Source organism: Oncorhynchus clarkii, chromosome 24, assembly GCF_045791955.1.
Source record: "Oncorhynchus clarkii lewisi isolate Uvic-CL-2024 chromosome 24, UVic_Ocla_1.0, whole genome shotgun sequence".
NCBI lineage: Eukaryota > Metazoa > Chordata > Actinopteri > Salmoniformes > Salmonidae > Oncorhynchus > Oncorhynchus clarkii.
Genome location: NC_092170.1, coordinates 14,314,838 through 14,342,581, shown reverse-complemented (window position 1 = coordinate 14,342,581; position 27,744 = coordinate 14,314,838). Strand labels below are relative to the sequence as shown.

The window sequence follows — 27,744 nt, the reverse complement described above, 5'->3', positions numbered from 1 at the left end:
CCAGTCATAGACTGTCCTCTCTACTACTGCATGGCAAGTGGTACCGGAGTGCCAAGTCTAGGACCAAAAGGCTTCTCAACAGTTTTTACCCCCAAGTCATAAGACTCCTGAACATGTAATGAAATGACTAACCAGACTATCTGCATTGTGTGCCCCCTCCCAACCCCTCTTTTACGCTGCTGCTACTCTCTGTTTATCATATATGCATAGTCACTTTAACTATACATTCATGTACATACTACCTCAATTGGGCCGACCAACCAGTGCCTCCACAGTGGCTAACCGGGCTATCTGCATTGTTTCCCACCACCCTCCAACCCCTCTTTTACTGCTACTCTCTGTTTATCATATATGCATAGTCACTTTAACCATATCTACATGTACATACTACCTCAATCAGCCCGACTAACCGGTGTCTGTATGTTTTATTTCTTTATCTACCTATTGTTCACCTAATACCTTTTTTGCACTATTGGTTAGAGCCTGTAAGTAAGCGTTTCACTGTAAGGTCTACTACACCTGTTGTATTCAGCGCACGTGACAAATACACTTTGATTTGATTTGATATGCTGTGGACCCAGTCTATTCAAACCCACAGGTTTCTCCTACCATGAGACTCACCAACACCTAATCATCTCACTATGTGATGTGGTCCCAGTCTATTCAAACCCACAGGTTTCTCCTACCATGAGACTCACCAACACCTAATCATCTCACTATGTGATGTGGACCCAGTCTATTCAAACCCACAGGTTTCTCCTACCACGAGACACACCAACACATAATCATCTCACTATGTGATGTGGTCCCAGTCTATTCAAACCCACAGGTTTCTCCTACCATGAGACACACCAACACCTAATCATCTCACTATGTGATGTGGTCCCAGTCTATTCAAACCCACAGGTTTCTCCTACCATGAGACTCACCAACACCTAATCATCTCACTATGTGATGTGGTCCCAGTCTATTCAAACCCACAGGTTTCTCCTACCATGAGACTCACCAACACCTAATCATCTCACTATGTGATGTGGTCCCAGTCTATTCAAACCCACAGGTTTCTCCTACCATGAGACTCACCAACACCTAATCATCTCACTATGTGATGTGGTCCCAGTCTATTCAAACCCACAGGTTTCTCCTACCATGAGACTCACCAACACCTAATCATCTCACTATGTGATGTGGACCCAGTCTATTCAAACCCACAGGTTTCTCCTACCATGAGACTCATCAACACCTAATCATCTCACTATGTGATGTGGTCCCAGTCTATTCAAACCCACAGGTTTCTCCTACCATGAGACTCACCAACACCTAATCATCTCACTATGTGATGTGGTCCCAGTCTATTCAAACCCACAGGTTTCTCCTACCATGAGACTCACCAACACCTAATCATCTCACTATGTGATGTGGTCCCAGTCTATTCAAACCCACAGGTTTCTCCTACCATGAGACTCACCAACACCTAATCATCTCACTATGTGATGTGGTCCCAGTCTATTCAAACCCACAGGTTTCTCCTACCATGAGACTCACCAACACCTAATCATCTCACTATGTGATGTGGTCCCAGTCTATTCAAACCCACAGGTTTCTCCTCCAACATGAACTTCTAACTTCTAACTAATTCTGTGTGTGACCTGTACAGTGTTTGTAGCCCCCCCAGCGTCATTATGGGGTGACAAATGAATCTGTTAACGGAACAAGCCGGGCGCAGTCTCCCTTATTGAAATATCACTTTGCATGTGGGAATTAGAGAGTGTTAGTGAATAACTCAGAGAGACTGGTGCTCGGAGGCCAGACACACAGAGAGGCATAAGACCATGCATCTTAGTTAACACCCCTACATACACCACACTACGCACCACAGATGTCTCCGCCTGCCTCCCGCTTTCCTCTCTCTTTCATTCTCTCCATCTCTATAACTCACTCTCAAGCTTTTATGTCTTAGGATATACAGTCATCCTCCTTCCCCCCCTTCTCTCACCCTCACTGTGTTCCTACCTCTCTTTCTCATCTCTCTCTCTCTCTCTCTCTCTCTCTCTCTCTCTCTCTCTCTCTCTCTCTCTCTCTCTCTCTCTCTCTCTCTCTCTCTCTCTCTCTCTTCCTAATTCAAGGGGCTTTATTGGCATTTGAAACACATGTTAAATATTGCCAAAGCAAGTGAAGCAGATAATATACAAAAGTGAAATAAACAATAACAAATTAACAGTATACATTACACTCATAGAAGTTCCAAAATAATAAATACATTACAAATCTCTCTCTCTCTCTACCCATTCCCCCCATCTCTCTACCTCTCCAGCGCTTCCTCTCTCTACCAATTCCCCCCATCTATCTACCTCTCCAGCGCCTCCTCTCTCTCTACCCATTCCCCCCATCTCTCTACCTCTCCAGCGCCTCCTCTCTCTCTACCCATTCCACCCATCTCTCTACCTCTCCAGCGCCTCCTCTCTCTACCAATTCCCCCCATCTATCTACCTCTCCAGCGCCTCCTCTCTCTCTACCCATTCCCCCCATCTCTCTACCTCTCCAGCGCCTCCTCTCTCTCTACCCATTCCACCCATCTCTCTACCTCTCCAGCGCCTCCTCTCTCTCTACCCTTTCCACCCATCTCTCTACCTCTCCAGCGCCTCCTCTCTCTACCCATTCCACCCATCTCTCTACCTCTCCAGCACCTCCTCTCTCTACCCATTCGACCCATCTCTCTACCTCTCTAGCACCTCCTCTCTCTACCCATTCCCACCATCTCTCTACCTCTCCAGCGCCTCCTCTCTCTACCCATTCCCCCCCATCTCTCTACCTCTCCAGCGCCTCCTCTCTCTCTACCCATTCCACCCATCTCTCTACCTCTCCAGCACCTCCTCTCTCTACCCATTCCACCCATCTCTCTACCTCTCCAGCGCCTCCTCTCTCTCTACCCATTCCAACCATCTCTCTACCTCTCCAGCGCCTCCTCTCTCTATACCCATTCCACCCATCTCTCTACCTCTCCAGCGCCTCCTCTCTCTCTACCCATTCCCCCATCTCTCTACCTCTCCAGCGCCTCCTCTCTCTCTACCCATTCCCCCCATCTCTCTACCTCTCCAGCACCTCCTCTCTCTACCCATTCCCCCCATCTCTCTACCTCTCCAGCGCCTCCTCTCTCTCTACCCATTCCCCCCATCTCTCTACCTCTCCAGCGCCTCCTCTCTCTCTACCCATTCCCCCCATCTCTCTACCTCTCCAGCGCCTCCTCTCTCTCTACCCATTCCCCCCATCTCTCTACCTCTCCAGCACCTCCTCTCTCTACCCATTCCCCCCATCTCTCTACCTCTCCAGCACCTCCTCTCTCTACCCATTCCACCCATCTCTCTACCTCTCCAGCGCCTCCTCTCTCTCTACCCACTCCACCCATCTCTCTACCTCTCCAGCGCCTTCTCTCTCTCTACCCATTCCCCCCATCTCTCTACCTCTCCAGCACCTCCTCTCTCTACCCATTCCCCCCATCTCTCTACCTCTCCAGCGCCTCCTCTCTCTACCCATTCCCCCATCTCTCTACCTCTCCAGCGCCTCCTCTCTCTACCCATTCCCCCCATCTCTCTACCTCTCCAGCACCTCCTCTCTCTACCCATTCCCCCCATCTCTCTACCTCTCCAGCGCCTCCTCTCTCTACCCATTCCCCCCATCTCTCTACATCTCCAGCGCCTCCTCTCTCTACCCATTCCCCCCATCTCTCTACCTCTCCAGCGCCTCCTCTCTCTACCCATTCCCCCCATCTCTCTACATCTCCAGCGCCTCCTCTCTCTACCCATTCCCCCCATCTCTTTACATCTCCAGCGCCTCCTCTCTCTACCCATTCCCCCCATCTCTCTACCTCTCCAGCGCCTCCTCTCTCTACCCATTCCCCCCATCTCTCTACCTCTCCAGCACCTCCTCTCTCTACCCATTCCCCCCATCTCTCTACCTCTCCAGCGCCTCCTCTCTCTACCCATTCCCCCCATCTCTCTACCTCTCCAGCGCCTCCTCTCTCTCTACCCATTCCCCCCATCTCTCTACCTCTCCAGCGCCTCCTCTCTCTCTACCCATTCCCCCCATCTCTCTACCTCTCCAGCACCTCCTCTCTCTACCCATTCCCCCCATCTCTCTACCTCTCCAGCACCTCCTCTCTCTACCCATTCCACCCATCTCTCTACCTCTCCAGCGCCTCCTCTCTCTCTACCCACTCCACCCATCTCTCTACCTCTCCAGCGCCTTCTCTCTCTCTACCCATTCCCCCCATCTCTCTACCTCTCCAGCACCTCCTCTCTCTACCCATTCCCCCCATCTCTCTACCTCTCCAGCGCCTCCTCTCTCTACCCATTCCCCCATCTCTCTACCTCTCCAGCGCCTCCTCTCTCTACCCATTCCCCCATCTCTCTACCTCTCCAGCACCTCCTCTCTCTACCCATTCCCCCCATCTCTCTACCTCTCCAGCGCCTCCTCTCTCTACCCATTCCCCCCATCTCTCTACATCTCCAGCGCCTCCTCTCTCTACCCATTCCCCCCATCTCTCTACCTCTCCAGCGCCTCCTCTCTCTACCCATTCCCCCATCTCTCTACCTCTCCAGCGCCTCCTCTCTCTACCCATTCCCCCATCTCTCTACCTCTCCAGCACCTCCTCTCTCTACCCATTCCCCCCATCTCTCTACCTCTCCAGCGCCTCCTCTCTCTACCCATTCCCCCCATCTCTCTACATCTCCAGCGCCTCCTCTCTCTACCCATTCCCCCCATCTCTCTACCTCTCCAGCGCCTCCTCTCTCTACCCATTCCCCCCATCTCTCTACATCTCCAGCGCCTCCTCTCTCTACCCATTCCCCCCATCTCTTTACATCTCCAGCGCCTCCTCTCTCTACCCATTCCCCCCATCTCTCTACCTCTCCAGCGCCTCCTCTCTCTACCCATTCCCCCCATCTCTCTACCTCTCCAGCACCTCCTCTCTCTACCCATTCCCCCCATCTCTCTACCTCTCCAGCGCCTCCTCTCTCTACCCATTCCCCCCATCTCTCTACATCTCCAGCTCCTCCTCTCTCTACCCATTCCCCCCATCTCTTTACCTCTCCAGCGCCTCCTCTCTCTTTGTATCATGTATTCATTTTACGTTATTGAATTTGTAAAAAAACTCTGAAACATATGCAAATGAGTGACATTGCACTATATTAGATGACGTGATTTATGTAGTGTGATTTGAATATATTTACATTGCCAAGGACAGATCCATTTCCATAGAGTTTCCTTTAATGGCTAGAGACAATTGCTATACGGAGAATGGAAATGACCTCAATGAAATATTTATCTACGCAGATGACCAAAATACCCAGTGTGCATTGGAGACAATGAACTAATAACTCAAATGAAGGACAGGAGGAGAACAATAGCAATTATGTCTGGCAAGACTGTGATTTCCATAACTATAATCAATACCACTCTCTCAGTAGCTATCGACAAAATACCTCCCAAAACTTCCCATCGCTTCAGACATACCTGGTAAATGTTCATCTTTTGCTATTCTTAGTCCCAGTTTATTTAAACCAATGATCATAAACTGCAAGGCCTTCAAAGTTGGATTTCAGCATTTCAGTACAGTATCTGACGATTTCTCTTCTCTCTTTCCACAAAGGAACTGAGGAACACAGACATACTGTACAGACAGACACACAATTTCCCAGAGTCCCTAGAAAGTGTGTTTTCCCAGAGTCTCAGCTAGCAGAGTTCATGACCCCGAAGTTGACTGAGGTGGCAAGACGACACTAACGGGTGAGGGGGAGGTGTGTGTTCTGCAGTCAAATGAAAGTTGCAAGAATTCTGTGTCAACACCCAGACAGGGAAACAGGATTTCTAGACGCTACTTTGATCCAAAGCCATATTTATGGGAAAGTGGGTGGTGTCAATCCCACTGGTACAGGGAGTAAACCCCTTGAGTTTTACAGGCAAGCTCTCAGAGCAATATACAAACAGCAAAACAATACTGAGATGTACTGAGTGCTATATGGGCAGAATCCTTATTGGGAAATAGGTATTGTGTAAATTATGCATTGATTAAAAGTTCAAACTTTAAGCTGTGTGCATGTTAGGATTGTGCCAAACTAATTATTGTATAAAACACCTTTATTTCGCCTTCCACACCCGAATGTAAGAATCAGAAATACTAACCTAGCCCCACCCCTCCCTTCTGTCACCCCTGTATCACCCGCTTCACCTGAGTGCCACGTCCTTTCAGCCCCCCGGTTGGCAATGCATGCTGGGTTAAATTAGTACACTTCAACTTGACATCTTCCGTTTCTCGACGGAACTGGAAACACTGTTTTTCATCCTAATTATCAGCTCTCTCCCTCCTTCCTTCTCTCTCCCCCCTCTCTCTGAAAGCTGCTTCCTCTCTTTTGCTCTCTGAGAGACGTTCTCTAATTCTGTGAATCGTATCTCGGAGAGTTTCTGTGAAGTCCTTCCGTGCTCTGTGACAGGCTGGCATACCGTCACACCATCTGATGTTACCGGGGGAAACCAGGTTACTCCAGCGATGATACTCCAGCTCACCCCTCTGCCTCTCCTCACCCCTCTGCCTCTCCTCACCCCTCTCACCCCTCTGCCTCTCCTCACCCCTCTCACCCCTCTGCCTCTCCTCACCCCTCTCACCCCTCTGCCTCTCCTCACCCATCTCACCCCTCTGCCTCTCCTCACCCTCTGCCTCTCCTCACCCCTCTCACCCCTCTGCATCTCCTCACCCCTCTAACCCCTCTGCCTCTCCGCACCCCTCTGCCTCTCCTCACCCTTCTGCCTCTCCTCACCCTTCTCACCCCTCTGCCTCTCATCACCCCTCTGCCTCTCCTCACCCATCTCACCTCTCTGCCTCTGCCTCTCCTCACCCCTTTCACCCCTCTGCCTCTCCTCACCCCTATGCCTCTCCTCACCCCTCTCACCCCTCTGCCTCTCCTCACCCCTCACTCCCTTCTTGACTCCCTCCACCCCCTCTCACCCCTCTCATCCCTCTCGCTACTCCTTGACAGCACTCTACCGGAGTTCCTCTCACCCCTCCCCTCTCATCACGCTCTCTAATCAGTATCTCCCTCCCCACTTTCTCCCCGCTGACAACCATGGACCTGAGTCTCCTCTCCAGCTTTTCTCTCCGTCTGTCTACCTCATATGTAAACAACCTGTACTCATACCCCCCCACGTCTCCCTAACTCTCAGCGGGCCTCGCTCTGTCTCTGACGGGAAGACGCTAGCTGAGAGAAGAGAGGACCTATAAACTACTACCAGACAGGCCTGCTCTGCATCTCCAATCCTCCCTCTCTCTCTCTGCTGCTTTCCCTCCTCTCTCTTTCTCATTCGCTCTCTCTCCCTACTGCTCTCTCTCTCGCTCTCTCCCTACTGCTCTCTCTCGCTCTCTCCCTACTGCTCTCTCTCTCTCTCTCCCTACTGCTCTCTCTCTCTCTCCCTACTGCTCTCTCTCGCTCTCTCCCTACTGCTCTCTCTCTCTCTCCCTACTGCTCTCTCTCTCGCTCTCTCCCTACTGCTCTCTCTCTCTCTCTACTGCTCTCTCTCTCTCTCCCTACTGCTCTCTCTCTCGCTCTCTCCCTACTGCTCTCTCTCTCTCCCTACTGCCCTCTCTCTCTCTCTCTCTCCTTACTGCTCTCTCTCTCTCTCCCTACTGCCCTCTCTCTCTCTCCCTACTGCCCTATCTCTCTCTCTCTCTCTCCCTACTGCCCTCTCTCTCTCTCTCTCTCTCTCTCTCTCTCTCTCTCTCTCTACTGCCCCCTCTATCTCTCTCTCTCCCTACTGCCCCCCTCTCTCTCTCTCTCTCTCTCTCTCTCTCTCTCTCTCTCTCTCTCTCTCTCTCCCCCTACTGCCCTCTCTCTCTCTCCCTACTGCCCTCTCTCTCTCTCTCTCTCTCTTCCTACTGCCCTCTCTCTCTCTCTCTCCCTACTGCTCTCTCTCTCTCCCTACTGCTCTCTCTCGCTCTCTCCCTACTGCTCTCTCTCTCCCTACTGCTCTCTCTCTCGCTCTCTCCCTACTGCTCTCTCTCTCTCTCTCACTACTGCTCTCTCTCTCTCTCTACCTACTGCTCTCTCTCTCTCCCTAATGCCATCTCTCTCTCCCTACTGCTCTCTCTCTCTCCCTACTGCCCTCTCTCTCTCTCTCTCCCTACTGCCCTCTCTCTCTCTCTCTCTCTCTCTCTCTCTCTCTCTCTCTCTCCCTACTGCCCTCTCTCTCTCTCCCTACTGCCCTCTCTCTCTCTCTCTCTCTCTCTCTCTCTCTCTCTCTCTCGCTCTCTCCCTACTGCTCTCTCTCTCCCTACTGCTCTCTCTCTCTCTCTCTCACTACTGCTCTCTCTCTCTCTCTACCTACTGCTCTCTCTCTCTCCCTACTGCCCTCTCTCTCTCCCTACTGCTCTCTCTCACACTCTCCCTACTGCTCTCTCTCTGTCTCTCCCTACTGCTCTCGCTCTCTCTCTCCCTACTGCTCTCTCTCTCGCTCTCTCCCTACTGCTCTCTCTCTCTCCCTACTGCCTCTCTCTCTCTCTCCCTACTGCTCTCTCTCTCCCTAATGCCCTCTCTCTCTCTCTCCCTACTGCCCTCTCTCTCTCTCCCTACTGCCCTCTCTCTCTCTCCCTACTGCCCCCTCCCTCTCTCTCTCTCTCTCTCTCTCTCTCTCTCTCTCTCTCTCTCTCTCTCTCTCTCTCTCTCTCTCTCCCTACTGCCCTCTCTCTCTCTCCCTACTGCTCTCTCTCACACTCTCCCTACTGCTCTCTCTCTGTCTCTCCCTACTGCTCTCGCTCTCTCTCTCCCTACTGCTCTCTCTCTCGCTCTCTCCCTACTGCTCTCTCTCTCTCCCTACTGCCTCTCTCTCTCTCTCCCTACTGCTCTCTCTCTCTCCCTAATGCCCTCTCTCTCTCTCTCCCTACTGCCCTCTCTCTCTCTCCCTACTGCCCTCTCTCTCTCTCTCCCTACTTCCCTCTCTCTCTCTCTCTCTCTCTCTCTCTCTCTCTCTCCCTAATGCACTCCCTCTCTCCCTACTGCTCTCTCTCTCCCTACTGCCCCCTCTCTCTCTCTCTCCCTACTGCCCCCTCTCTCTCTCTCTCTCCCTACTGCCCTCTCTCTCTCTCTCTCTCTACTGCTCTCTCTCGCTCTCTCCCTACTGCTCTCTCTCTCTCTCCCTACTGCTCTCTCTCTCACTCTCTCCCTACTGCTCTCTCTCTCTCTCTCCAGACAGACAGGCCTGCTCTGCATCTCCAATCCTCCCTCTCTCTCTCTGCTGCTTTCCCTCATCTCTCTTTCTCATTCGCTCTCTCTCCCTACTGCTCTCTCTCTCGCTCTCTCCCTACTGCTCTTTCTCGCTCTCTCCCTACTGCTCTCTTTCTCTCTCTCCCTACTGCTCTCTCTCTCTCTCCCTACTGCTCTCTCTCGCTCTCTCTCTACTGCTCTCTCTCTCTCTCCCTACTGCTCTCTCTCTCGCTCTCTCCCTACTGCTCTCTCTCTCTCTCTACTGCTCTCTGTCTCTCCCAACTGCTCTCTCTCTCGCTCTCTCCCTACTGCTCTCTCTCTCTCACTACTGCCCTCTCTCTCTCTCTCTCTCTCCTTACTGCTCTCTCTCTCTCCCTACTGCCCTCTCTCTCTCTCTCTCTCTCTCTCTCCCCCTACTGCCCTCTATCTCTCTCCCTACTGCCCTCTCTCTCTCTCTCTCTCTCTCCCTACTGCTCTCTCTCTCTCCCTACTGCTCTCTCTCTCGCTCTCTCCCTACTGCTCTCTCTCTCTCTCCCTACTGCTCTCTCTCTCGCTCTCTCCCTACTGCTCTCTCTCTCTCTCTCTCTCCCTACTGCTCTCTCTCTCGCTCTCTCCCTACTGCTCTCTCTCTCTCCCTACTGCCCTCTCTCTCTCTCTCTCACTCTCTCCCTACTGCTCTCTCTCTCTCTCTCCCTACTGCTCTCTCTCTCTCTCCCTACTGCTCTCTCTCTCGCTCTCTCCCTACTGCCCCCTCTCTCTCTCTCTCCCTACTGCTCTCTCTCTCTCGCTAATGCCCTCTCTCTCTCCCTACTGCTCTCTCTCTCTCCCTACTGCCCTCTCTCTCTCCCTACTGCCCTCTCTCTCTCTCTCCCTACTGCCCTCTCTCTCTCTCTCTCTCTCTCTCTCTCCCTAATGCCCTCTCTCTCTCCCTACTGCTCTCTCTCTCTCCCTACTGCCCTCTCTCTCTCTCTCCCTACTGCCCTCTCTCTCTCTCTCTCTCTCTCTCTCTCTCCCTACTGCCCTCTCTCTCTCTCTACTGCCCTCTCTCTCTCTCTCTCCCTACTGCCCCACATCTCTCTCTCTCTCTCTCTCTCTCTCTCTCCCTACTGCCCTCTCTCTCTCTCTCTCTCTCTCTCTCTCTCTCTCTCTCCCTACTGCACTCTGTCTCTTTCTCTCTCCCTACTGACCTCTCTCTCTCTCCCTACTGCCCTCTCTCTCTCTCTTTCCCTACTGCCCTCTGTCTCTCTCTCTTTCCATACTGCCCTCTCTCTCTCTCTCTCTCTCTCTCCCTACTGCCCTCTCTCTCTCTCTCTCTCTCCCTACTGCCCTCTCTCTCTCTCCCTACTGCCCTCTCTCTCTCTCCCTACTGCCCTCTCTCTCTCTCTCTCTCTCTCTCTCTCTCTCCCTACTAACCTCTCTCTCTCTCTCCCTACTGTCATCTCTCTCTCTCTCTCTACTGCCCTCTGTCTCTCTCTCTCTCCCTACTGCCCTCTCTCTCTCTCTCCCTACTGCCCTCTCTCTCTCCCTACTGCCCTCTCTCTCTCTCTCTCTTCCTACTGCCCTCTCTCTCTCTCCCTACTGCCCTCTCTCTCTCTCTCTCTCTCCCTACTGCCCTCTCTCTCTCTCTCTCTCTCTCTCTCTCTCTCTCTCTCTCTCTCTCTCTCTACTGCCCCCTCTCTCTCTCTCTCTCTCCCTACTGCCCTCTCTCTCTCTCTCCCTACTGCTCTCTCTCTCTCCCTACTGCCCTCTCTCTCTCCCTACTGCCCTCTCTCTCTCTCTCCCTACTGCCCTCTCTCTCTCTCTCTCTCTCTCTCCCTAATGCCCTCTCTCTCTCCCTACTGCTCTCTCTCTCTCCCTACTGCCCTCTCTCTCTCTCTCCCTACAGCCCTCTCTCTCTCTCTCTCTCTCTCTCTCTCCCTACTGCCCTCTCTCTCTCTCTACTGCCCTCTCTCTCTCTCTCTCCCTACTGCCCCACATCTCTCTCTCTCTCTCTCTCTCTCTCTCTCCCTACTGCCCTCTCTCTCTCTCTCTCTCTCTCTCTCTCTCTCTCTCTCTCTCTCTACTGCCCCCTCTCTCTCTCTCTCTCTCCCTACTGCCCTCTCTCTCTCTCTCCCTACAGCTCTCTCTCTCTCTCTCTCCCTACTGCCCTCTCTCTCTCTCCCTACTGCCCTCTCTCTCTCTCTCTCTCCCTACTGCCCTCTCTCTCTCTCTCTCACTCTCTCCCTACTGCTCTCTCTCACACTCTCCCTACTGCTCTCTCTCTGTCTCTCCCTACTGCTCTCGCTCTCTCTCTCCCTACTGCTCTCTCTCTCGCTCTCTCCCTACTGCTCTATCTCTCTCCCTACTGCCTCTCTCTCTCTCTCCCTACTGCTCTCTCTCTCTCCCTAATGCCCTCTCTCTCTCTCTCCCTACTGCCCTCTCTCTCTCTCTCCCTACTTCCCTCTCTCTCTCTCTCTCTCTCTCTCTCTCTCTCTCTCCCTAATGCACTCCCTCTCTCCCTACTGCTCTCTCTCTCCCTACTGCCCTCTCTCTCTCTCTCTCCCTACTGCCCCTCTCTCTCTCTCTCTCTCCCTACTGCCCTCTCTCTCTCTCTCTCTCTACTGCTCTCTCTCGCTCTCTCCCTACTGCTCTCTCTCTCTCTCCCTACTGCTCTCTCTCTCACTCTCTCCCTACTGCTCTCTCTCTCTCTCTCCAGACAGACAGGCCTGCTCTGCATCTCCAATCCTCCCTCTCTCTCTCTGCTGCTTTCCCTCATCTCTCTTTCTCATTCGCTCTCTCTCCCTACTGCTCTCTCTCTCGCTCTCTCCCTACTGCTCTTTCTCGCTCTCTCCCTACTGCTCTCTTTCTCTCTCTCCCTACTGCTCTCTCTCTCTCTCCCTACTGCTCTCTCTCGCTCTCTCTCTACTGCTCTCTCTCTCTCTCCCTACTGCTCTCTCTCTCGCTCTCTCCCTACTGCTCTCTCTCTCTCTCTACTGCTCTCTGTCTCTCCCAACTGCTCTCTCTCTCGCTCTCTCCCTACTGCTCTCTCTCTCTCCCTACTGCCCTCTCTCTCTCTCTCTCTCTCCTTACTGCTCTCTCTCTCTCCCTACTGCCCTCTCTCTCTCTCTCTCTCTCTCTCTCTCTCCCCCTACTGCCCTCTATCTCTCTCCCTACTGCCCTCTCTCTCTCTCTCTCTCTCCCTACTGCTCTCTCTCTCTCCCTACTGCTCTCTCTCTCGCTCTCTCCCTACTGCTCTCTCTCTCTCTCCCTACTGCTCTCTCTCTCGCTCTCTCCCTACTGCTCTCTCTCTCTCTCTCCCTACTGCTCTCTCTCTCTCTCTCTCTCCCTACTGCTCTCTCTCTCGCTCTCTCCCTACTGCTCTCTCTCTCTCCCTACTGCCCTCTCTCTCTCTCTCTCTCACTCTCTCCCTACTGCTCTCTCTCTCTCTCTCCCTACTGCTCTCTCTCTCTCTCCCTACTGCTCTCTCTCTCGCTCTCTCCCTACTGCCCCCTCTCTCTCTCTCTCCCTACTGCTCTCTCTCTCTCCCTAATGCCCTCTCTCTCTCCCTACTGCTCTCTCTCTCTCCCTACTGCCCTCTCTCTCTCCCTACTGCCCTCTCTCTCTCTCTCCCTACTGCCCTCTCTCTCTCTCTCTCTCTCTCTCCCTAATGCCCTCTCTCTCTCCCTACTGCTCTCTCTCTCTCCCTACTGCCCTCTCTCTCTCTCTCCCTACTGCCCTCTCTCTCTCTCTCTCTCTCTCTCTCTCTCTCCCTACTGCCCTCTCTCTCTCTCTACTGCCCTCTCTCTCTCTCTCTCCCTACTGCCCCACATCTCTCTCTCTCTCTCTCTCTCTCTCTCCCTACTGCCCTCTCTCTCTCTCTCTCTCTCTCTCTCTCTCTCTCTCTCTCTCTCCCTACTGCACTCTGTCTCTTTCTCTCTCCCTACTGACCTCTCTCTCTCTCCCTACTGCCCTCTCTCTCTCTCTTTCCCTACTGCCCTCTGTCTCTCTCTCTTTCCATACTGCCCTCTCTCTCTCTCTCTCTCTCTCTCTCTCCCTACTGCCCTCTCTCTCTCTCTCTCTCTCCCTACTGCCCTCTCTCTCTCTCCCTACTGCCCTCTCTCTCTCTCCCTACTGCCCCTCTCTCTCTCTCTCTCTCTCTCTCTCTCTCTCTCCCTACTAACCTCTCTCTCTCTCTCCCTACTGTCATCTCTCTCTCTCTCTCTACTGCCCTCTGTCTCTCTCTCTCTCCCTACTGCCCTCTCTCTCTCTCTCCCTACTGCCCTCTCTCTCTCCCTACTGCCCTCTCTCTCTCTCTCTTCCTACTGCCCTCTCTCTCTCTCCCTACTGCCCTCTCTCTCTCTCTCTCTCTCCCTAATGCCCCTCTCTCTCTCTCTCTCTCTCTCTCTCTCTCTCTCTCTCTCTCTCTACTGCCCCCTCTCTCTCTCTCTCTCTCCCTACTGCCCTCTCTCTCTCTCTCCCTACTGCTCTCTCTCTCTCTCTCTCCCTACTGCCCTCTCTCTCTCTCCCTACTGCTCTCTCTCTCTCCCTAATGCCCTCTCTCTCTCCCTACTGCTCTCTCTCTCTCCCTACTGCCCTCTCTCTCTCCCTACTGCCCTCTCTCTCTCTCTCCCTACTGCCCTCTCTCTCTCTCTCTCTCTCTCTCTCTCCCTACTGCCCTCTCTCTCTCTCTACTGCCCTCTCTCTCTCTCTCTCCCTACTGCCCCACATCTCTCTCTCTCTCTCTCTCTCTCTCTCTCTCTCCCTACTGCCCTCTCTCTCTCTCTCTCTCTCTCTCTCTCTCTCTCTCTACTGCCCCCTCTCTCTCTCTCTCTCTCTCCCTACTGCCCTCTCTCTCTCTCTCCCTACTGCTCTCTCTCTCTCTCTCTCCCTACTGCCCTCTCTCTCTCTCCCTACTGCCCTCTCTCTCTCTCTCTCTCCCTACTGCCCTCTCTCTCTCTCTCTCTCTCTCTCTCTCTCTCTACTGCCCCCTCTCTCTCTCTCTCTCCCTACTGCCCCCTCTATCTCTCTCTCGCTCTCTCTGTCTCTCTCTCACTAATGCAAAAACAGTTAGGGGGTCGAAAACATGATTTAAATTGCAAATACAGTCACGGGCTGAATAACAAGGGCAGAGTTATAGCTGATGATGGTAATTGCGGTGGGGCCCCAGAGATGTTGATGTGATTGTTGTGATGTTAAAGAGTGCACAGCCAATATCAGTTTACTGGGCCAATGAGGCGTAAAGAAGCTACACACTACATGGTCCCCCTCCCTCCCTCTCTTTATTCCCCCCTCCCTCTCTTTCAGGGACAGAGGCTTTTAAGCAGCAGCTGAGAAGGTATAACTCTCCCTCAGCCGTGTGGCTTGTGCCTATAGCTCTACTCAGTCAGACAGAGCCAACACGACTGCATGTCATAAACTAGTATATTCAGTGAATAATATGACAATCTAATACGTCACAATTGTGCCGGGAAAGAAACTATTCAATTCAATATCTTTTCAATATATTCATTGCTAGACCAATGGGAACTTTCGTTCTCCCAAATTTGAAAGGTCAATGGTGAGACTTGTATGAAGGTTGTGACCGTGTACTATAAGAAAAGGTCATGTATTTGCTTTATTAAGTACTATCTGCTCCCCTGCAAAGTGCTTCGGTCACACTTTATTTGGATGGTCCCGAATATCCATCTGTATATCCTCTACAGACGGTCCTACTATCAACAAACTATCTACTGATAAGCAACTGACTATATGTTGATAAGAAACTGCTTGCTAATATTACATTTAAGGCTAGGGTAAGGTTTAGAATAAGGGTTAGGATAAGGGATAAGTTTAGGATTAGGATAAGGGTTATGGAGAGGGTTATGGAGGGTTATGGAGGGTTATGGAGGGTTATGGAGAGAGAGAGAAAGAGAGAGAGAGAGGGGGGGGGGGATATATATATACAGTGCCTTGCGAAAGTATTCGGCCCCCTTGAACTTTGCGACCTTTTGCCACATTTCAGGCTTCAAACATAAAGATATAAAACTGTATTTTTTTCTGAAGAATCAACAACAAGTGGGACACAATCATGAAGTGGAACGACATTTATTGGATATTTCAAACTTTTTTAACAAATCAAAAACTGAAAAATTGGGTGTGCAAAATTATTCAGCCCCTTTACTTTCAGTACAGCAAACTCTCTCCAGAAGTTCAGTGAGGATCTCTGAATGATCCAATGTTGACCTAAATGACTAATGATGATAAATACAATCCACCTGTGTGTAATCAAGTCTCCGTATAAATGCACCTGCACTGTGATAGTCTCAGAGGTCTGTTAAAAGCGCAGAGAGCATCATGAAGAACAAGGAACACACCAGGCAGGTCCGAGATACTGTTGTGAAGAAGTTTAAAGCCGGATTTGGATACAAAAAGATTTCCCAAGCTTTAAACATCCCAAGGAGCATTGTGCAAGCGATAATATTGAAATGGAAGGAGTATCAGACCACTGCAAATCTACCAAGACCTGGCCGTCCCTCTAAACTTTCAGCTCATACAAGAAGAAGACTGATCAGAGATGCAGCCAAGAGGCCCATGATCACTCTGGATGAACTGCAGAGATCTACAGCTGAGGTGGGAGACTCTGTCCATAGGACAACAATCAGTTGTATATTGCACAAATCTGGCCTTTATGGAAGAGTGGCAAGAAGAAAGCCATTTCTTAAAGATATCCATAAAAAGTGTCGTTTAAAGTTTGCCACAAGCCACCTGGGAGACACACCAAACATGTGGAAGAAGGTGCTCTGGTCAGATGAAACCAAAATTGAACTTTTTGGCAACAATGCAAAACGTTATGTTTGGCGTAAAAGCAACACAGCTGAACACACCATCCCCACTGTCAAACATGGTGGTGGCAGCATCATGGTTTGGGCCTGCTTTTCTTCAGCAGGGACAGGGAAGATGGTTAAAATTGATGGGAAGATGGATGGAGCCAAATACAGGACCATTCTGGAAGAAAACCTGATGGAGTCTGCAAAAGACCTGATACTGGGACGGAGATTTGTCTTCCAACAAGACAATGATCCAAAACATAAAGCAAAATCTACAATGGAATGGTTCAAAAATAAACATATCCAGGTGTTAGAATGGCCAAGTCAAAGTCCAGACCTGAATCCAATCGAGAATCTGTGGAAAGAACTGAAAACTGCTGTTCACAAATGCTCTCCATCCAACCTCACTGAGCTCGAGCTGTTTTGCAAGGAGGAATGGGAAAACATTTCAGTCTCTCGATGTGCAAAACTGATAGAGACATACCCCAAGCGACTTACAGCTGTAATCGCAGCAAAAGGTGGCGCTACAAAGTATTAACTTAAGGGGGCTGAATAATTTTGCACACCCAATTTTTCAGTTTTTGATTTGTTAAAAAAGTTTGAAATATCCAATAAATGTCGTTCCACTTCATGATTGTGTCCCACTTGTTGTTGATTCTTCACAAAAAAATACAGTTTTATATCTTTATGTTTGAAGCCTGAAATGTGACAAAAGGTCGCAAAGTTCAAGGGGGGCGAATACTTTCGCAAGGCACTGTATATATAGAGAGAGAGCGAGAGAGAGAGAGAGAGAGAGAGAGGGAGAGAGAGGGAGAGAGAGAGAGAGAGAATGTTTGTGTTTCATCTACTTTCAAATCATTTCTCCCTCCAAGATGTCATTTTGAAAATGGATTCTGTCGGGCCTTGCTGTGTTTTAGAGAGCAGAGGAAGACAGGAACAGCGAGGCAAGTCTGCTCCATCTTTTCATTAATCAGAAATCATTTAATCATCCTCCGGAGACCAGACCACTCTGAATGAAATGAGAATGAGCTCTTTCTCCTCTTTTTATCTCCCCTCTGTTAGATACGCTGTCTTCATTTTTCCTCTTCGCTTACTGGGACTTCTGGAGTCTACAAATGCCGAAGCAATAAACCGCAAAACCAAATTCCCTCTCTCTCTCTCCCTCTCTCTCTCTCTCTCTCTCTCTCTCTCTCACTCTCTCTCTCTCTCTCTCACTCTCTCTCTCTCTCTCTCTCTCTCTCGCGTTACAGCGATAGACTGCGTGTTCAGTAGTAAAACAGAATCAGAGCTTTATGCGAACAAGGCCACGGTGACAGAACACACACGTCCAATCAGCTCTCCCACTCCACATTCTGTCAGTCAGGTTTTCCCACGGCTCACCAGCTACTGCTATCAGTCAGGCTGGTTGGTTTGGTCAGAGGACAGATAAAATGTTCAGAGTTCAATAAGCTCATTTACTGTGGCTAGCTCTTCAAAAAGACATAATAAATGAGGAAGCGATGATGTGGCAGGGGACATAGAGAGAGAGAGAGAGAGAGAGAGGATAAAGAGAAGGATAGTTAGAACAAACACACATTCTACACCTACACACAGCGACAACGTAAATAATTCAAAATGCAGCGGAGCATGAATGGTCTCTGACATTTAAACGAGAGTGAAGCTTCATCCTCCCCTTTTCCCTCTCCATCTCTTCCCTCCATTGCTCTCTTCCCTCTCTCCTTAATGTAGAATCCACGGAGAATAATGATTATGCAGATAATGGGAGGGGTGGATTATGGGGGAAATTAGGCTGCACGCATACAGAGCTGCAGGCTATTCCTCTGCTCTCTACCCAAGGAAATTGCACTCACACACACACACACACACACACACACACACACACACACACACACACACACACACACACACACACACACACACACACACACACACACACACACACACGGATGACAGGTGCATTACTTATTCTAAGTTGCAAATTTAATAAGGAGATGCAATTTCCCCTTTCCTCGTTCTTTCTCCTCAGTGTGTGTGTTTCCCCTCTATTACTGTGAACATCACTGCTCTTTCTCCTGTTAATAAAACATTGTTGCCAGTGAGCGATGGTTAAAAGGAGCACAGGAAGGCATGGCTCATTTCAGTGAGCTGTTACCTTCACACAGCTAGACAACACCTTCCCTTCACCCACCTATACACTCCTACTCATTTTCATACATTACTCCCTAATAAGTCCAGACTGATCACTAGAAACACACTGAGATTTTGGATGTTTGAAAAGGTCCTGAAGACTTTGATTACATGTCTTCTTGCACTTACCAGAAAAAATAACAATAATTAGCTAGCACTGGGAGCGAACTCGTGATGCTGCTTGCCACAGCACGCTGCTTAGACCACTGCACTTTACTATGAACTGTGACATTACTGTGAATACTGATGGTAAACTCAGACATTACTGTGAATACTGATGGTAAACTCTGACATTACTGTGAATACTGATGGTAAACCCTGACATTACTGTGAATACTGATGGTAAACCTTGACATTACTGTGAATACTGATGGTAAACCCAGACATTACTGTGAATACTGATGGTAAACCCAGACATGACTGTGAATACTGATGGTAAACCCTGACATTACTGTGAATACTGTGAATAAACCCTGACATTACTGTGAATAAACCCTGACATGACTGTGAATACTAATGGTAAACCCAGACATTACTGTGAATAAACCCTGACATTACTGTGAATACTAATGGTAAACCCAGACATTACTGTGAATACTGATGGTAAACCCTGACATTACTGTGAATACTGATGGTAAACCCTGACATTACTGTGAATAAACCCTGACATTACTGTGAATACTAATGGTAAACCCAGACATTACTGTGAATACTGATGGTAAACCCTGACATTACTGTGAATACTGATGGTAAACCCTGACATTACTGTGAATACTGTGAATAAACCCTGACATTACTGTGAATAAACCCTGACATGACTGTGAATAATTATTTTCAATGACGGCCTAGGAACAGTGAACTGCCTGTTCAGGGGCAGAACGACAGATTTGTACCTTGTCAGCTCGGGGGTTTGAACTCGCAACCTTCCGGTTACTAGTCCAACGCTCTAACCACTAGGCTACCCTTACTGTGAATACTGATGGTAAACCCTGACATTACTTTGAATACTGATGGTAAACCCAGACATTACTGTGAATACCGATGGAAATAGCACCTCAATTTTTCATTATTTCATTATTATTTATTTTGAAGACTTCCGCAAACCATAGCTTTAACTTTAACCACTCTGAATGAATACCTAAACTTAACCCTTTGAGTTGTGTCTGTTTTAACCATGTAACCACACGGAACGAACACATCAGAAATAGACATTCATCCATAATACGTCGAATTCTGAAGAGAAACTATGAGATCTTGTGAATAAGTCGTACAAGGGCTATAGTGGCTACAGGTCTCTGATAGACCATATTCACCCTCATATCCTGTCCATTGTCTCCAGACTTCCTGTCTGCTGAGTCCAGTGAGTGGATATCAGACAGACAGACTGGAGGTTTTATGATGATGGTTTTATCATAGTGTTCCAACCATGGAGAGCTTTTCCTATATAGGACTGGTGATCATTCAGCAGTATGGGTATCAGTGATCAGCATAACTTACTTCCCCAGAGATCAGTCTTCATCTTAGAGACAACCATCTCCTTACCCAATATTTAACCACACAAACCAAAAACTATCACGCAGCATTCTGGAAACAATGCTGGAATGCGACACTCCTCAGTTGCAGCTCGTGCGGTTCATTTTGCCTTGACGACCTCATTTAAACCCAGATGAATAAATAACAGAGAAGGGGCTATTCATAATTGCATCAACCTGCTATTCTTTATATACACCGGTCCTCAATCAGACATTAATGATCCATTAGGCCTTGTTGCTGGGTAAAGTGGGATTGCTGAAGATCACGTGGTTGGGGTCTGAAGACAGAGAGAGACCTCTGGGTCTGTACAGTTAACACAGAGAGAGGGGGGTTGGGGGGGTGGAGAGGGGAGGGAAAGAAATGGAAAAACCCAGCACCTTATTCAGAATGCTGACGCAATCCTGAAACATCTAAATATTTTATCCAAGTGGCATTAAAAGGCTCAAAGAGAAAAGGAGAATAAGAGGTGGAGAGAGAGAGAGAGAGAAGGGGAGAGGGGGAGAGAGAGAGAGAGAAGGGGATAGGGAGAGAGAGAGAGAAGGGGAGAGGGGGAGAGACAGAGAGAGAGAGAGAGAGAGAAGGGGAGAGGGGGAGAGAGAGAGAGAAGGGGAGAGGGGGAGAGAGAGAGAAGGGGAGAGGGGGAGAGAGAGAGAAGGGGAGAGAGAGAGAGAAAGAGAGAGAGAGGGTGGGAGAGAGAGAGAGAGAGGGGAGGAGAGAGAGATAGAGAGAGAGAGGGGGGGGAGAGAGAGAGAGAGAGGGGGAGAGAGAGAGAGAAGGGGAGAGGGAGAGAGAGAGAGAGAGAGAGAAGGGGAGAGATGGAGAGAGAGAGAGAAGGGGAGAGGTGGAGAGAGAGAAGGGGAGAGGTGGAGAGAGAGAGAGAGAGAGAGAGAAGGGGAGAGGGAGAGAGAGAGAGAGAGAGAAGGGGAGAGGGGGAGAGAGAGAGAGAAGGGGAGAGGTGGAGAGAGAGAGAGAGAGAGAGAGAAGGGGAGAGGGAGAGAGAGAGAGAGAGAGAAGGGGAGAGATGGAGAGAGAGAGAGAAGGGGAGAGAGAGAGACGAGGAGAGGGGGAGAGCAAGCAGTAGTATTGTGGGCAGATAGAAGTGGAGGGAGATGAAAAAAAGGAAAATAAAGAAGTGTTCTCTTCATTCCTTTAATTAGCAAATGACTGATAATGGGTAATTATCTGGCCTGTTGAATGGAGAGGCCTCTTACCTGGCCTTATCAGAAACAGAGAGAGAGAAAGGGAGGAAGGAGAGAGGTCTGCTCAGCTACAGTAACACATATCTGTGAATACTTCAAGGAAGGAAGGAAGGATGGAAGGAAAGACGGATACATGTTCAAAGTATTCGAACAGGACTATATCCTGCATGGGAACCACCACAGCAAAACAGCGACCCCTTGTGGTATTAGAAAGGCATTACACTGAGATTCGATGTCACACAGTGGAAGGATGGAACGTACTGTAGGGCTCATTCATACCAGAGCATGTAACACACAATCTGCCACTGAAATGACACATTATACAGGACATACTGTATTACACACCTCAGGGTGTATGACCAATCCAAAGAGGGACAATGTGTGTGTCATAGCTGTATGCGGTAGGTGATTAGCAGAGACAGACCTGTCTGTCCCTCTCCCATTACACTGGGGTCATGAGAACACACATCCTTCACACAGCCAGAGACAAAAAGCCACACAGACAGACCAGAGACCACAGTGCTTTCATGTATAGAGCAGTAATCAACATTATAGATATTAATTCAGTCATTCTGCTGCTGTGATTCAAATGGAATGGAAATGGAATAGAAATGGTTGTCTGTTCTATAAATTATATTTCTGGGGTTAGATTGTTCCTGAAAAAAGTATACTAAAAATGTAAAACTTGGAATTAAATCAAACGGCCTTCATTAACACAATGGAAAAATCAAATGATTTATTATTGAAATATTGAAATAGCCTGGGTGACGGAGAAAAACAGGCCTTGTGGCAAACCATAATGCAGGCACTAGGGAGGGGGTGTGAACATGCAGGCACTAGGGAGGGGGTGTGAACATGCAGGCACTAGGGGGGGGGGGGGGGGGTGTGAACATGCAGGCACTAGGGAGGGGGTGTAAACATGCAGGCACTAGGGAGGGGGTGTGAACATGCAGGCACTAGGGGGGGGGGGGGGGGGGGGGTGTGAACATGCAGGCACTAGGGAGGGGGGGTGAACATGCAGGCACTAGGGAGGGGTGTGTGAACATGCAGGCACTAGGGAGGGGGGTGTGAACATGCAGGCACTAGGGAGGGGGGGGGTGAACATGCAGGCACTAGGGAGGGGGGTGTGAACATGCAGGCACTAGGGAGGGGGTGTGAACATGCAGGCACTAGGGAGGGGGGTGTGAACATGCAGGCACTAGGGAGGGGGTGTGAACATGCAGGCACTAGGGAGGGGGTGTGAACATGCAGGCACTAGGGAGGGGGTGTGAAGATGCAGGCACTAGGGAGGGGGTGTGAACATGCAGGCACTAGGGAGGGGGGTGTGAACATGCAGGCACTAGGGAGGGGGGGGGGTGAACATGCAGGCACTAGGGAGGGGGGGGGTGAACATGCAGGCACTAGGGAGGGGGGTGTGAACATGCAGGCACTAGGGAGGGGGGGGGGGGTGAACATGCAGGCACTAGGGGGGGGGGGGGGGGGGGGGGGTGAACATGCGGGTCTGGGCAGATGAGATGTAGTCGTTTTTTGTGTTCGTCTGTAAGTTGTTGTTCATATGTGTATTTTAGTATTTGGTGTAAAAAAAATGTTTTATTGTTCCTGAGTGCTGAAAGGTGAAAAGGCCACTAATGATTCTGTCAATCAAGGACTGGCAGGCGTGTCACAATTAGTACAACCTTATGTTGTATTAGCATACTTACCATACACAACCATTGATGTATTAGGTGGTATTCTGTTTTATCAGCACAGAGGGAGTGGGGCTTTGGGGCTTTGTATCATTAATGGAAACAGCAATGCAGGGCTAAAAAATAAAATTGTTCCCCAAATCTACATATTTCAAAGTTAATCATAAATTCAAACATTTTAAGGCAACATTTGAAATATAATGCCTGACCTCATCCTAGTCCTCCATGTTGTTACATGGATAGGCCAAAGCCGTAGAGGATGATCAACTACTATGTAAGACACAAAGGTCAACTATGATGATCATTTACAGTAAATATGAGTCTAGGGACCAAACAGAGCCTGGGGGGTTTTGTAAAATGGACAACAAGACAGAGAAAACCCACATCCATCCATCACCATCCATCAACGATGTCATAAAGTGAGGTATTTTCTACTGTGTTTTTGCCTGGATAATAGGCCATGCCTATTCTACAAAATATACATTGCTGCCAAGGCAAAACAATAACAAGTTGACAAAAGAAGACAAGGAACCAATGTTGGCTGTGATGGCTGGAGCTCTGTTCTCCATAATGTGTATGACTTGACCTTCACCTGAATCGCTGGGAGAACTATGAATGGAATATGCTGTCTGTCGATGATGATGTCACAATGGGCTGCTAATTCCATTGAATAAAACAGTGGCAGGAACACTGTTTAGCCAGAGCCTAAACATCTCTATGTCTGTGTTTACCATGAACAGTGAAAAAGAGGCTATTTGCTGGTACAAGATCTTAATTCATTTCTATGGTAACCAGCTCTCTGTGGAGCTCTGTGTTTTTCTCCTCTTCTCTCCTCCATGCACAACACTACCTGCTAAATATAGAGCGAAATAATAACACTGCTGGATCCGTTCACCTGCTGTGTACTGCAGCTGCACGCACACAAACATGCACACACCCACCCACACACGCATGCACACACACACATGTATTAGGGGAATAGGGGATGAGTGAAAGGAAGTGAGGTTGGACTTTGGAAAGAGAGGGTGAGGAGAGAGCAGATGGAGGGAGGGGAGGAGGGAGTGATCGACAGGGAGGAGAGGGATAACCATGGCAGCTGGTGGTAAGAGGACCAGTGATGCTCTGCTCTAGCCCAGTCCCACTGCACTTCAGCAGGGCAGATGGACTGGCATGTCCCATGTGCCCTTCACCACCAGGCACCAGACACCAGCCCACACACACAACTCACAACCTAGCACATACCTACATTACATATGCACTCACAAACTCAAACTTGTTGCAGGTTCTTAATAAAGATGTCCGTAATCTATTATCTGATTTTAGGATACTCTAGTGTCTAGTCCATACCATCAGAGGACTTAGCTTCTACAGTATATCAGTTCTGTCCATAGCATGAGGAGCTACTGTGGTGCAACACTTTCCTCTAGTGGCCAGTCTCTGTAACTGCACCTCCTCACAGAGCAGCACCCAGTGGACAGTGACAGCCAGAGCTCTGATAGTCCTTGGCAGAAAAAAGTCATATTTCAGAATCGATTACTGTCTATTCCTTACTGTCTATTATATTCAATGATCATGTTTCTACTCCAGAACAGTTAACTAGCAATGTTCTAGCATTTAGTCAAACCTCCAACATTACCGGCTACTACTAAATCTCCCATTCCAACAAACAGCCTGTGTGTGTGTGTGTGTGTGTGTGTGTGTGTGTGTGTGTGTGTGTGTGTGTGTGTGTGTGTGTGTGTGTGTATGTGGGTGTGTTTGAGCTGCGGGCTGTGTTTTGACGCAGTATAAATAAATAAAAACAGACGGCTGCTGATTGATATAGGGGCATAAAAGCCAGAGTTTTGTTATGTTCTCATTTAATGAAAACTATAATTTCTACCTCTTGCCTTGGAAAGGAAATGGGCAACACTGCAGGAGTTATTTGGTCATAAATTGCAAAATACAGTAGGAGAACTTCTAATGCGGTATTTCATTGTGTCACTATAGTGACTCTGCAGTATATCTGAATGAATTCTAAGACACATAACTATACAACCCTAACCTTTAGTACATCACAAACCTTTCACTTTGTACAGACTCAAGGAGATAGAGATGGAACGTTCCAGTGAACTACTTACAAATAAGGAAGCACACACACACACACACACACACACACACACACACACACACACACACACACACACACACACACACACACACTCCACCGAGTGCGGTGGTCCCACATTGACAGACACATGCAGGCTTTTGGCAGAGACTGATATCACTGGCACAAAGGTTACAAATTCAATCAGTGTGGATGGAAACGGCCACCCAGCACCCAGTCACTGTGTCCCATGAAAATATGACTTCTTCTTCTCTCTGTCTGTGTGTGTGTGTGTGTGTGTGTGTGTGTGTGTGTGTGTGTGTGTGTGTGTGTGTGTGTGTGTGTGTGTGTGTGTGTGTGTGTGTGTGTGTGTGTGTGTGTGTGTGTGTGTGCAAACCGGCCCTGGAGGGAACGTGGAACATATCGCTGGGTCGACAGAAACGGACCCATTAAAAATTCCAACAGGGCAGCACTGTCCCTTTCACCACTGCATCACAATAAAGGAGGGATGTTACAGGAGGGATGTTACAGGAAGGGAGTTACAGGAGGGGAGTTACAGGAGGGATGTTAAAGGAGAGATGTTACAGGAGGGGAGTTACAGGAGGGATGTTACAGGAGGGATGTTACAGGAGGGATGTTAAAGGAGAGATGTTACAGGAGGGGAGTTACAGGAGGGATGTTACAGGAGGGACAGGAGGGATGTTACAGGAGGGGTGTTACAGGAGGGGAGTTACAGGAGGGGTGTTAAAGGAGAGATGTTACAGGAAGAGACAATAGAATAGAGAAGTGACATTCGTGTGATACATCAGGAAAATAAAGCCATGAAATAATATGTGAGGAACGGTTAGCCTGTCTTTCTCACAGCACTATGAAAGAGGACAGACAGAATGAGAGAGAAAGGAGTTATTCGAGTAGGAACATCAGCATATGAGGAAATCCGTCAACATAAATACATTCATTAGGCCCTAATCTATAGATCTCTCATGACTGGGAATACAGATATGCATCTGTTGGTCACAGATTCCTTAAAAAAAACAACGACAATGAGCCTCAGGATATCGTCACGGTATCTCTGTGAATCCAAATTGCCATTGATAATATGCAATTGTGTTCATTGTCCATAGTTTATGTCTGCCCATACCATAACTTCACCACCACCATGGGGCACTCTATTCACAACTATGACATCAGCAAACCGCTCGCCCACACGACGCCATACAAGCTGGCTGCCATCTGCCTGGAACAGTTGAAACCAGGATTCATCCGTGAAGAACACACTTGAGCTTCCCTGGGGCGGTTTCTGACAGTTTGTGCAGGTCCTGGGTTGGCGTGGTTACATGTTGTCTGCGGTTGTGAGACCGGTTGGACATACTGCCAAATTCACTAAAACGATGTTGGAGGTCGGCTTATGGTAGAGAAATTAACATTCAGTTTTCTGGCAACAGCTCTGGTGGACATTCCTGCAGTTAGCATGCTAATTGCACGCTCTCTCGTCTGTGGGATTGTGTTGTGTGACAAAAACGTTTATTGTCCCCAGCACAAGGTGCACCTGTGTAATGATCATACCGTTTAATCAGCTTATTGATATGCCACACCTGTCAGGTGGATGGGTTTTCTTGGCAAATGAGAAATGCTCATTAACAGGGATGTAAAGTTTTAGAGAAATAAGCTTTTTGAGCGTTTGGAACATTTCTGGTATCTTTTATTTCAGCTCATGAAACTTGGGACCAATATTTTACATGTTTATACGCGTTTATATTATTGTTCAGTATAGTTTACCCCAGAATCATAATCCTATTTCTCTCTGCAGCATTGAGTGGGCACCTTGAAGCCAACAGCTTGACCTGACGCTTAACCTAGACGATGACTTGGAGATTACTATGACAATACATTGACACTTAAGAGTACCTCTCTCACTCGCCATCCAGCTGGATGAGTTGAGGGTCTATGGACGTGATCATCTTATTATTTACCCAGCTGATCCCTCCCTCAAGTGCCTGTGAGTGAGCCTGCATCTGGCAGGGAGGAATGAGCAGAGGGACACCGCCCTCTGCTGGACAAGACATGCAATATACCGGCACACCACATCAATAGGGCTAGTATTGAAAATATATCTTGTAGATTCCATCTGACCCACACCATTTGTTTGCTTCAGTAAAAAGTAAGTCCCACACAATGACATAGACAGTTCACCAGCGGTATTCAGTGCAAAGATGGGTGGGACTTACAGGGGTGATGCCATCTGATAGAGTGGTCATGCTGATGGACGTGCTCATCTTGTCAAAGGAGGAGAGGGAGGGAGGGGAGGGGCTCCTCTTCTCCATCACTTCCTGTCTCTGGAGGAAGTCACGCCAGGCACGCTGGATACTAAAAAACATACACACATAGCCAAGAGTGAAACACACACGTTCACACACACGTTCACACACACACGCTCGCACACACACACACACACACACACACACACACACACACACACACACACACACACACACACACACACACACACACACACACACACACACACACCAACTCACATCAACACTTTGGTCTCCAGTGGGGGCATGTTGAAGTTGTTCTCAAGGTCTGTAGTCAGCTGGTGACTGAGAGGGAGATAGAGAAGTGTAGGGAGGAGGAAAGAGAGAGAGGGGGGGGGGGGGTGAGAGAGTGTAATAACTACAAGTACACAGAGCTGAGTTCTAATCTTTCCAGTGCCAGTGTCGGGGTTATCAGTAATTACACAGAGATGCCCTGGTCCCCACTGCTGGGAAATTGAGTTTTACAGTGCACATGTGTGTATGTGTGCCAACCTACAGTACCTCTGCAGCTGAATGCTTTCATCATTGATATGCTTTAAGCCAGTCTGGAGGCTCTTCAGTTCACCCTATGAGAGAGTGAAAGAGAGAGGAGAGAGAGAGAGAAGGAGAGAGAGAGAGAGAGACGGAAATGGAAAGGGATTACAACAACAATCTCTCAGACAGCCATACTGTACAGAAAATAAACCCTATTTTTCTCATCTCCTTC

The 27,744-nt window shown here is 49.1% G+C and overlaps 1 protein-coding gene across 1 annotated transcript in view; it reads right to left on the bottom strand.

The window, feature by feature from the left end:
- The window catches only part of LOC139382290 (IQCJ-SCHIP1 readthrough transcript protein-like), a 331,185-nt gene that overhangs the window by 210,435 nt on the left and 93,006 nt on the right, over positions 1-27,744 (bottom strand). Inside the window, exons 6-8 of the mRNA XM_071126172.1 lie at positions 27,540-27,604; positions 27,258-27,323; positions 26,949-27,087 (exon numbers count right to left, since the gene is read on the bottom strand). Of these exons, the coding sequence (XP_070982273.1) occupies positions 26,949-27,087; positions 27,258-27,323; positions 27,540-27,604 (270 nt within the window). The remainder of the gene's footprint in view (positions 1-26,948; positions 27,088-27,257; positions 27,324-27,539; positions 27,605-27,744) is intronic.